The sequence below is a fragment of the Musca autumnalis genome, unplaced genomic scaffold (assembly GCF_047663935.1).
Source record: "Musca autumnalis isolate F117 unplaced genomic scaffold, ASM4766393v1 scaffold_5, whole genome shotgun sequence".
Lineage (NCBI taxonomy): Eukaryota > Metazoa > Arthropoda > Insecta > Diptera > Muscidae > Musca > Musca autumnalis.
In genome coordinates this window covers 40,199,727-40,212,548 of record NW_027412088.1, presented here as the reverse complement: position 1 = coordinate 40,212,548, position 12,822 = coordinate 40,199,727, and the positions used below count along the sequence as shown (strand labels likewise).

General features: G+C 35.0%; 1 protein-coding gene across 5 annotated transcripts in view; it reads right to left on the bottom strand.

Moving 5' to 3' along the window:
* LOC141404937 (putative sodium-coupled neutral amino acid transporter 11) overlaps nt 1-12,822 on the bottom strand; it is a 228,548-nt gene that overhangs the window by 23,290 nt on the left and 192,436 nt on the right. For all 5 annotated transcript variants that reach the window (XM_073988783.1, XM_073988785.1, XM_073988782.1 and 2 more), the window contains one exon: nt 4,908-5,069. In XM_073988783.1, coding sequence (XP_073844884.1) covers nt 4,908-5,069 — 162 coding nt within the window. The remainder of the gene's footprint in view (nt 1-4,907; nt 5,070-12,822) is intronic.

Below are 12,822 nucleotides of genomic sequence, written 5' to 3'. Positions count from 1 at the left end.
TGCCTGCAAATGGAATTAATGCTATTTTAGTCATTAATAACACTGCTCAACAAAATTGAAAAAGTTGAATGTTTCAGACAAAGTTGCAGTTGTTTCTAGATGAAATCGGCGAGTTATTTTCAAATCCGGTCCCGGTTTTTCTCCATCAGCTCTTGTTTTTGAGATATAGCTCCAAATCAATTTTTACGAGTTTAACACAGTCTTTCGTTATTTTCGGATACAAACAAATATTTTTTGTGGGTTTTTCGACATTAATATATTAAGGAGATGTTGTACGCTCGATACAAATCGTTTTTGAAATAGTTATGGTGAGTATATATCAAAAATATATAGAAAATATACGACGGACCTTGTAAAAATTTCTTATTTTGAGTACTTTAAGCGGTAACTACGTCATCGGGGGAAGTCATAGGATCTTCATATGGCAATGCGGATATGCTTAGGGTGTCTACTATATAGACCAGCATTCAAATATATAATATAAAGTTCATAGCGCCCATGATTCGGCCATAATCTAAAAGTCATCATGAAGACTGCCATTGAAAAGTAAATGGCTTATGTGGTAATGATATCACTGGTAAATTATTTCCCTTTAGCAGTCTTCATGGCAATTTTTAGGTTATGGCCGAATCATGTGGACTATGAACTTTATATTATACATTTGAATATTGGATTATATAGTAGACACCCTAAGCATATCCGGAGTAGCACATGGAGATCCTATGACTTCCCCCGATGACGTAATTACCGCTAAAAGTACTCAAAATATGCATTTTTTACAAGGTCCGTCGTATATTTTCTATATTTTTTGATATATACTCACCATAACTATTTCAAAAACGATTTTATCGAGCGTACAACATCTCCTTAATATATTAGTGTCGAAAAACGCACAAAAAGTATTTGCTTGTATCCGAAAATAACGAAAGTCTGGGTTAAACTCGTAAAAACCGATTTTAAGCTATATCTCAAAAACAAGAGCTGATGGAGAAAACCCGGGACCGGATTTGAAAATAACTCGCCGATTTCATCTAGAAACAACTGCAACTTCGGTTCAAACAAAAGTCCTGTTGACCAGTGTAATTGAAAGTTTATTCATTCATGAGTGCAAGAGGAAAAAACTTTTTGAGAAAATATTTTTTTATTTCGTAGTATTTTTTCACAGAAATATAATTTGAAAGTGGGTTCTGCGGGACCATTTTGATACCTATATGGAAAAATATTATTTTATTCATTAATAGTCAAAAGTTCGTTCAGTCGTGACTGCGGGGAACATCAAGTGTCACATTACAGGTACATAGTTCAGTCAAAAAATGAAGCTAAAACTCTCCAAATACCGCAAATCGGGAAGTACCGTTTTATGTGGGCTACACCTAAAAATGGATCTACGTCGCCAATTTTGGTTTAAGAAGTGTTGTGAACCTTAAGAACCTCAAATGTCAAATTACAGCTAGTTCGGATAAATACCGAAAAAAATCCTCACAAATACCGAAAATCAGGAGGTACCGCTATTTCACGAATGAATGACCTTCTGCCTATTAATGACTAAACTAACTTTTATTTCACATAAATATTGGAAAATGTTCCGGCCAAATCACTTTCAATTTTTATGATATAACTAATTTTGAAAGAAATTGTTGAAAAAGTTTTAAAGTTATCTTGCACAATAACCATTTGAGTATGTGCCGGGAGGGTTTTGGTGCATAGACCATTATCTGAGGTAGCATTGACATACTCCGGAAAAAGATTTTACCGTTGAAAATGAGTAGAGATGGTATTTACCCGGCAGAACTTGACCTAGGCTGCCAAATTTTACTTATTATACCCTCAGCCTTTAGGCTAAAGAGGGTATTTACACTTTGATACGACCAAAAATGTGCCTCATCGAAATAATGGTGTTAGACCCCAAGTATGTTTGTACGATATCCGTTTCAGACAATTTTGAGTAGATCTAGCAATGTCCGTCCGTCTGTCTGTCTGGCAGGCTGGTGCGCACGATAACTCTCGAACGGATCAATCGATTCGGTTCAAATTTTGGGTATCAAAATATTTTGTCCAGATTCGATTTAAGTTCGAAGATGGGTCATATAGGTCCACTCCTTCAGGTACCTCCCCCACACATGTTCAAAAATTGTCGCAAAACTTGTGCGCACGATAACTCTTGTAGGGAATAACCGATTTGGTCCATACTTTGCTTGTCGTGTAATTTCTACCAAACTTAGATGAGGTTCCAATATGGACTCAATCGGTCCACTCCTTCGGGTACCTCCCACACAAAATTTCGGAAAAGTTCAGCTTAGGACCTGGTCTCGAATCGCTTTGATTTTTGTTTACGCAAGTTGTATTCGCTGTCCTCTATACGACGCTGTAAGTCTCATTAGGGGCAAGTCCATACTTCCTGAGAAAATAGCCTGAAAGTTACAAAAAACCCTATGACACCGTGTGTAGTAGTTGGAGCGCAAGATAACTCTCGAACGGATCCGCCGATTCGGTCCAAAATTTGCTTTCGTAATATTTTGTCCAAACGTAGTTCAAGTTCAAAGAAGGATTATATCGGACCACTCCTTCCGGTACCTCCCCCACAAAAGTTCGAAAATGTTCGGAAAATTTGTGCGTACGATAACTATTGAAGGGAGTAAACGATTTGGTCCATACTTTGCACATTATGAAATTTCTACCAGACTTAGATGAGGTTCCATTATGGACTCAATCGCTAAACTCCTTCGAGTACCTCCCACACAAAATTTGGGAAAAGTTCAGTTTAGGACCTGCTCTCGAATCGCCTTGGTTTTTGTTGTAACATCTTGTATTCACTGTCCCCTATACGAAGGTACAAGCTTCCTCAGAGGCAAGTCCATACTTCCTGAAAAAATAGCCTGAAAGTAGAAAAACAAACCCTATGACACCATGTTTATGGGTGGAAGCGCAAGATAATTCTCGAACGGAAATGTCGATTCCTATGGACTATATTTGTCCACTCCATCCCGCACATCCCATACAAAATTTTGGATAAGTTCACTTTAAGACCTGCTATTGAATCACTTTGATTTTTGTTGAAGCAACTTACATTCGCTGCTTCAATTACGATGGTAAAAGATGTTTCAGGGGCAAGTCCATACACCTTGAGAAAACAGCCCGAAGGCTGTAAAAACTCCCTATGACACCCACATGGTCCATGTCGGTCCATTCCTTTAAGTACCTTTTCCGCAAAATTTTTGAACTTTAATCCTAATCAACATTTTTGTCGGTTCATACGACCAAAATTTTGAAACCCCCTAAATACATAAGTTTTTTGTGAAAAAAGTGTTTCAATTTGCACAGGCTGAGGGTATATCTCTGTCGGCAAAGCCGACTGATACTTTGTTACTGTTTTCTTTTGTATATCTACAGAATTTCTAGTATTGAAAATGGGGCCTCTGGGTTCATGTGTTGATATAGCCCCCTTGTAACCGTGTCTCCCGATTTAAAGTATTTTTTAACTATTAGCCAAATTTTACAATCATGTTGGCTGAAATTTGGCACAGTGAGTTCTCAGTGTGTCTAAAATATCTCTATCTCTATCTCCATCTCTAAAAATGAGGCCGCTAGAACAACATACTGGAAAAAGAATCAAAACGACGCGAGAGGGGCTCTTAAACTTCACTTTTTTCGAATTGGTGGGAGGTACCTGAAGGAGTGGACCGATATAGCCCATATTCCAACCTGATACATGACTGAATAAAATAATATGATGTGTGCGATTGCAATTTTGATTGGTGCGGTCAGGGTTTCTTGGAACTTTTAAGCCAATATCTCAGGAAGTGTGGACTTGCGCAAAAAAAAATTATATCGTCATAAAGGGAGCCGCAAGGACAACCTGTTGAAAAAAATTCAAGACGATCCGAGAGGAGCTCTTAAACTACACTTTATCCGAATTATGTGTGGGAGGTACCCGAATGAGTAGACTAATATACTCCATATTCGAACCCGATCTATATCTAGAATGTGCAAAGTTTGGACTAAATCGATTGTTCCCTTCGAGAGTTATCGTTCACACCACTTAACAGATACATTTTGAACTTTTGTTGGGAAGGTACCCGATGGAGTGGACCGATATGGACCATCTTCGAACTTAAACTAAGTTTGCACAAAATATTACGACACCCAAAATTTAATCCGTTCGAAAGGCAATTGATTTTTTTGCTACGCTGGCTGCTTGTACTCTATAAAAAATTAATTGCGCGCTTCAAATTCGACTATCAAGCCCAATTAATTAAGGTTACGAACAAAGGAGTTTGTTCTCTGCTATACATATAAAGTACGGATGTAGTAGTGTAATATCCGTAGTATTCATTGGAAATGACATTAAACATACACATAATTCAAAATTATTTTATTATAATCATCATGATGAAACTTTAATTAAAAATTTTATTTTAACCTAATGTTGTTTGCTTGTGTATGTGTAAAAATACCACAACAAATGAACTATTGAAAAGATAAACAATTTGTGGTTAACGATTTAAAATATGAACTTCTTTTCATTTAATTAAACTGTGTGTGTGCTTTTGTAAAAGTGCTCTGGCGAAAAAGTGTGGGTTAATTGCGTGTGGTAATAGTGCTGGTATTTTTAATATATACACATACATATAGACAGAACATTCTCAGAATTGTGTAGGAGTGCAGCCAGTATAGTATGTGTGCTAAAGACAACTATTTGTTTTTGTACACACATCATCTCAGTTTTACTTCACATCACACAACGGTTGTAAAGTGCCACCTTGTATTCTGTGTGGCATATATCAACTTTAAATTTTCACATATACACACTTAAACACGCACTAAAATATTTGGGAATATAATACGCACACACACAAACATATACACATACAGTAAACATCGAAATGACGGCAATATGAAACACTTACCTTGTGATAAAGCCCTAAATGTTGAATATCCAGCAATGCCAAAGAGAGCTGCTACTGTCCAGGCAAAACCAATTGATATATGCGTTACCTTTTCCCAACGCTCCATGGTGGCGTCACGCATTGATTGATATACCAGAAATGTGTTGTGATGACACATAAATGCTATAAAGAGGAAGGACAACGCACGAGAATGAGCAAAATTTGATGTTTAGTTTTTCAGTGTCGTTATATTTAGGCAACTTTAAAAATCGTTAAATCATTGAAGAAAATTCAATGTTAATCCACTAGGCTTAACCATAGCATATGTAAGCTCTATTAGGAGAAAAATTCGACTTTCACAATTTCGACTACTAAGAATATTAGGTGGCGATTTGGGTATTTGATGCACTATGTACAATAAATATATAAATGTAAATAGAGGGTTGCTAGATAACTTTCTGGCCTAACAATGAAAAGGCAAACATTTACCATCAGAAATTGTTTTATAAAGTAGTCTCCTGTATGATTTACACCAATTGTGGAAGCAATTTTTCCACTCCGATTGAGACACCTCCAAAACATGTTTTTTAACGCTTTAGCATCCTCTTCTGGCGACGAAAATCGTTTACCGCGCCTTTTTTTGATTTGCGGGAATTAAATGAAGTCATTGGGTTCCATGTAAGGGCTGTACGACGGATAACACCCAAAGAACATAACTCCCAAAATGATTTTGGAAGTTAGTTCGGCCTTGGTTTGCTGACATAACTGCCAAAATTTTTGGGAGCTATGTCCGCCGCCTACTTGCGGACATAACTCCCATTGGGATAATTTTGAAGAAAAATCGTTTTTGTAAAAGTATGCAAATACTGTTAAAAAAATGTTTTTGAAAAACATCGCGCGATGCTGCACAAAAATATATATATATACAAATATACAAAAATATATTCACTATTTTAGGAAGCAAACAGTTTTTGCAAATGTATGCAAATACTTTATGAAAAAGGAAAGCGCAGCAGGCGAACATTTTTTTTTGAAAAAAGCGCCGCGAAACACGTCCCTCCCATAAGGAAGGCTTTGTGTTGATAATCCACCTCTGACGAACTTTTTATACCCTCCACCACGAACAGTTTTAAAGTACATAAATAGGAACAATTAACCTATTATAATATTTTGCACTCTTAGCGAAGACTAATTAAACAATTTTAGTTATTCCGGTAATAAGGCTAAAACCTTCAATATACAGAAAATCGACATGTATCAAGAAATTTCTGGAGGAAAGTTTTGTAACTCCAACGAAGACTAAATACCAAATTTCAGTAATTTTGGTTGAATAATATGGCTAAAACTAACAAATTACCGTAAATAGGAGGGTACCGTCCAATGGGGGCTATATGAAGACGTGGACCTTTATCGAAAATTTTCTGGTGGAAAATTTTATCTGAAAACCTGGACCAGTACCGACAAATTTCTGGTGCAAATTTGTATACCCACGACGAAGACTAAATACCAAATTTCAAATAACACTGTGCAACAAAATTCAATTTTTTTCAAAATGATGGGAAAAACCGAGTACATTATGAAAGTAGAGCTAAAAATATGAGACACGTGTATCGGCGTTTTTAAAGTTTACGTCGGAAAGTAACCAAAATAGGCGGGGCAAGTTCCGCCCATTTTTAATTTCTTCGAAATATTCGAATTAAGATATCTTGGAATCCTTGCATTTCAGGTATACAGTGTCTTTGCTCAGGAGGGTGTGGGGAATATTTTTGACAAAAATTTTAACCCTCATGCGGTTCATCAAAGGGGTCTTTTTTGTCCTTTTTTTGAAAATCTTTCAAAAACCTCTTAAAAATGTAATCGTATCAAATATTCTACAAAATTATTCACCATAAAATTTTACTGTAGGTCTCAGAGTACACCAAATCAGTAACTTATGTCTAATCGCCAGGAATCTCTAAAAATGAAAAACACGTTTTAGGGTTAAAGTCGGACTTCATCTGAGTTTATTAAAAATTGTCCCACAAAACATAATTTTAGAGAGATGATGTCAGAGACAAAAATATTCTTCATCAAATTTCACTATGGGTCACCAAAGAAATGAAATGTCTATTTACATTTTATAGCATGAAAATGTCAGTAACAATTTTGCTAAAAAAATATGAAAATATTTCCCAATTTTTTTGATGAAAAATGTTTCCTTCTTTTTTCGAGTGGATACATGGAAGTAATATAAAACTTGGTTATAGGTGAAAAGTGTCAAAAGATGAAAAATTCTACACAAAATTTCACTATGAGTTTCAAAATAAACCATATATCTATGTATACTATTTCCTTAAAAAAATTAGATTACAAATTTATATATATTAGGATGAAATTATATGATTTAATTTTGGACTGTTAATTTTACATAATTCCATACTGGATCAAAATCTAGCAAAATCCTTTACTTTTTGGGAATATTGTTAAAGAAAGAAATGTTCCAAAAGAAATTTCATTGTGAGTCTCTGAATAAAAGAAATCTGTAACCATAACGTATATCATTCTTAGCAGCCCTTGTTTTTGGTGTAGGGTTTAGGGCCATATTTTACAATTTTTAACCAGATTGTCCTTCTGATTAAAAAATATAAATATCTTATTGATGGTTTTTCGTTATAAATTCATACAGAAGATGTTGTGTGTTCAATTTAAATAGCTTTAAAAACATTTGTGGTGAATATATATTTGAAAAATATAGAAAACCCAGATCGGACCTGCCAAAATTGCGTATTTTTAATACTTTTAACTTAAATTACGTATTTAGGATAAGCCATTGGTTGTTTATATTGTATGTGAAAATACATTAGAGGTCTGCGGCTATGGTCCAGTGAAAATATAGGTGTCATATAGGCTCTCACATGTACAATTTGGTGTGGTCCAAAAAACTACAATGATGGGACTCACTCCTACCTTGGTGGCATTTACGTAATTAACTATAGCAATTGACATAAATAAATATATCCTAACTGGGTTCGTTATGGTCATTCATGATACAGCTATTTACGTCAATTGCTATAGTTAATTACGTAAATGCCACAAGGTAGGAGTGAGTCCCATCATTGTAGTTTTTTGGACCACACCAAATTGTACATGTGAGAGCCTATATGACACCTATATTTTCACTGGACCATAGCCACAGACCTCTAATGTATTTTCACATACAATATAAGCAACCAATGGCTTATCCTAAATACGTAATTTAAGTTAAAAGTATTAAAAATACGCAATTTTGGCAGGTCCGATCTGGGTTTTCTATATTTTTCAAATATATATTCACCACAAATGTTTTTAAAGCTATTTAAATTGAACACACAACATCTTCTGTATGAATTTATAACGAAAAACCATCAATAAGATATTTATATTTTTTAATCAGAAGGACAATCTGGTTAAAATTGTAAAATATGGCCCTAAACCCTACACCAAAAACAAGGGCTGCTAAGAATGACATACGTTATGGTTACAGATTTCTTTTATTCAGAGACTCACAATGAAATTTCTTTTGGAACATTTCTTTCTTTAACAATATTCCCAAAAAGTAAAGGATTTTGCTAGATTTTGATCCAGTATGGAATTATGTAAAATTAACAGTCCAAAATTAAATCATATAATTTCATCCTAATATATATAAATTTGTATTCTAATTTTTTTAAGGAAATAGTATACATAGATATATGGTTTATTTTGAAACTCATAGTGAAATTTTGTGTAGAATTTTTCATCCTTTGACACTTTTCACCTATAACCAAGTTTTATATTACTTCCATGTATCCACTGGAAAAAAGAAGGAAAAATTTTTCATCAAAAAAATTGGGAAATATTTTCATGTTTTTTCAGCAAAATTGTTACTGATATTTTCATGCTATAAAATGTAAATAGACATTTCATTTCTTTGGTGACCCACAGTGAAATTTGATGAAGAATATTTTTGTTTTCGATTGTGTGAGTGGAGTATTCCCCCATTGGCTCAACTTCATTTATTATTCTCTATTACAGAGAGTAATGTTTTTCAAAACGAACTGACAGTGTTGCAAAATTTTACTGATCGCTACCAATATCATGATTTCATCCCGGCGAAGGGAATTATCAATTGGCTTCTCAGTTTTTGAAATGATGCCTTTTTAGCGAAAAACCGAACTCTTTAAGTGTCTAGTATTCTCATATGAACGAGAATCACACTCACTTTTCGGCTTTTCCAAAGAAACACCAAAATCAAAATATTTTGCAACATGTCAGCACGTCTCAACTAAGAATTCTTCGAATTCTGTGAGTTGAAAAGAACACCAACACAGTTGCCTGTGAGGTTGTTTATTGGAATTTTGTTTTTTTTTGTTTTTAACAAAGCTCCAATTCGCCCGTGCCTCGGCTGTTTTTTGTTTGTTTTGTTTGTTGTTGAAGTTCAATCTCATTTTCGATTGTGTGAGTGGAGTATTCCCCCATTGGCTCAACTTCATTTATTATTCTCTATTACAGAGAGTAATGTTTTTCAAAACGAACTGACAGTGTTGCAAAATTTTACTGATCGCTACCAATATCATGATTTCATCCCGGCGAAGGGAATTATCAATTGGCTTCTCAGTTTTTGAAATGATGCCTTTTTAGCGAAAAACCGAACTCTTTAAGTGTCTAGTATTCTCATATGAACGAGAATCACACTCACTTTTCGGCTTTTCCAAAGAAACACCAAAATCAAAATATTTTGCAACATGTCAGCACGTATCAACTAAGAATTCTTCGAATTCTGTGAGTTGAAAAGAACACCAACACAGTTGCCTGTGAGGTTGTTTATTGGAATTTTGTTTTTTTTGTTTTTAACAAAGCTCCAATTCGCCCGTGCCTCGGCTGTTTTTTGTTTGTTTTGTTTGTTGTTGAAGTTCAATCTCATTTTCGATTGTGTGAGTGGAGTATTCCCCCATTGGCTCAACTTCATTTATTATTCTCTATTACAGAGAGTAATGTTTTTCAAAACGAACTGACAGTGTTGCAAAATTTTACTGATCGCTACCAATATCATGATTTCATCCCGGCGAAGGGAATTATCAATTGGCTTCTCAGTTTTTGAAATGATGCCTTTTTAGCGAAAAACCGAACACACAATCGAAAATGAGATTGAACTTCAACAACAAACAAAACAAACAAAAAACAGCCGAGGCACGGGCGAATTGGAGCTTTGTTAAAAACAAAAAAAAAAACAAAATTCCAATAAACAACCTCACAGGCAACTGTGTTGGGGTTCTTTTCAACTCACAGAATTCGAAGAATTCTTAGTTGATACGTGCTGACATGTTGCAAAATATTTTGATTTTGGTGTTTCTTTGGAAAAGCCGAAAAGTGAGTGTGATTCTCGTTCATATGAGAATACTAGACACTTAAAGAGTTCGGTTTTTCGCTAAAAAGGCATCATTTCAAAAACTGAGAAGCCAATTGATAATTCCCTTCGCCGGGATGAAATCATGATATTGGTAGCGATCAGTAAAATTTTGCAACACTGTCAGTTCGTTTTGAAAAACATTACTCTCTGTAATAGAGAATAATAAATGAAGTTGAGCCAATGGGGGAATACTCCACTCACACAATCGAAAATGAGATTGAACTTCAACAACAAACAAAACAAACAAAAAACAGCCGAGGCACGGGCGAATTGGAGCTTTGTTAAAAACAAAAAAAAACAAAATTCCAATAAACAACCTCACAGGCAACTGTGTTGGTGTTCTTTTCAACTCACAGAATTCGAAGAATTCTTAGTTGATACGTGCTGACATGTTGCAAAATATTTTGATTTTGGTGTTTCTTTGGAAAAGCCGAAAAGTGAGTGTGATTCTCGTTCATATGAGAATACTAGACACTTAAAGAGTTCGGTTTTTCGCTAAAAAGGCATCATTTCAAAAACTGAGAAGCCAATTGATAATTCCCTTCGCCGGGATGAAATCATGATATTGGTAGCGATCAGTAAAATTTTGCAACACTGTCAGTTCGTTTTGAAAAACATTACTCTCTGTAATAGAGAATAATAAATGAAGTTGAGCCAATGGGGGAATACTCCACTCACACAATCGAAAATGAGATTGAACTTCAACAACAAACAAAACAAACAAGAATATTTTTGTCTCTGACATCATCTCTCTAAAATTATGTTTTGTGGGACAATTTTTAATAAACTCAGATGAAGTCCGACTTTAACCCTAAAACGTGTTTTTCATTTTTAGAGATTCCTGGCGATTAGACAAGTGTTACAGGTTTGGTGTATTCTGAGACCTATAGTAAAATTTCATGGTGAACAATTTTGTAGAATATTTGGATTTGATACGATTACATTTTTAAGGAGTTTTTGAAAGATTTTCAAAAAAAGGACGAAAAAGACCCCTTTGATGAACCGCATGAGGGTTAACATTTTTATCAGGAATATTCCCCACACCCTCCTGAGTAAAGTTGCCAAAGACACTATACCTGAAATGCAAGGATTTCAAGATATCTTAATTCGAATATTTCGAAGAAATTAAAAATGGGCGGAACTTGCCCCGCCTATTTCGGTTACTTTCCGACGTAAACTTTAAAAACGCCGATACACGTGTCTCATATTTTTAGCTCTACTTTCATAATCTACTCGATTTTCCTTGTCATTTTTTTGGTTGTCGCACCGTGTAATGAGGCCACAACCTTCAAGATACCGAAAATCTGGAGGTAAAGTTCAAAGGGGGCTATATGGAAACGTGGACCGTGGTGGAAATTGTTATACCAGCAACGAAAACTAAATAAAAAATCAGCCATATCCGTGGGATATTGAGGCCCTAATTTTCAAAATACCGAAAATCGGAAGGTACCTTTCTATGGGGCTATATAAATGCTAAGGCCTATACCGACAAATTTCAGGTGGAAAGTTTTGTACTCCCAACGAAGACCAAATGCAAAACTTCAGTCATTTCGTTTGCATATAGATGCCAAATCCGTTAAAATCCTAAAAATAATACAAAAATACTAAAATCGGGAGATATCATTCTATAGGTGCTATATGAAGATGTGGACCTATACCTACAAATTTCAGGTGAAAAGTTTTGTACCCCCAACGCAGAGTAAATGCAAAATCTCAGCCACTTCGTTTGCAAAATACCGAAAATATGGAGGTACTGTTCTATGGGGGTTATCTGAAAACGTGGACCTATACAAACAAACAAATACCTGGTGCAAAGTTGTATACCCACAACGAAGATTAAATACCAACTTTCAACCATTCCGTTGGAATAATGAGGCCACAACCTTCAAGATACCGAAAATCGGAAGGTAAAGTTCAGTGGGGGCTTTATGAAAACGTGGACATTAGGGTGAGGCGATTTGTGTGGAAGGAAAAAAACCTTAATGAGCCCTTCGCGTTTCTGATTCCTGGGATTAAACTGAGCAAAAAAGTCCACTGGACCATATATCTACCGTGAAAATCGAGCCTCCCGATTTGGACATTAAGTTTTTTATTGACGTTTTTTTAGATATTTTGGCATATAACAGCCAAACCATTGAGATTTTCGATCTAACACAAAGACAAACATTTTAGCCAAGACAGTAACTTAAAACTCTCTAATACATCGCAAAAGCATTGGAACGCTCCTTCAGGCAATTTTGGCCTTAAGAATGTGCAAACTTTTCGGAAAGTGTCGATAAATGACATTGTGCTACAAAATTTGACCAGAAAATTATTCAAGCGTTCGGATGCAAAATTCTATCGTGTTTGAATCCATGGACAACGAAAATGTCTTTATTTCGATTGGGTAACTCCGTTTCATTTTTTTTATAACACTAAAAGTAGTGAACATCTGGGAATTCATTTCTTTTTTCACAACAGATTTCTATTGATCCTTCTTCCATATAAAGGGGTGAATAATATCTTTCGAATAAGCTACTATTTGTTCAA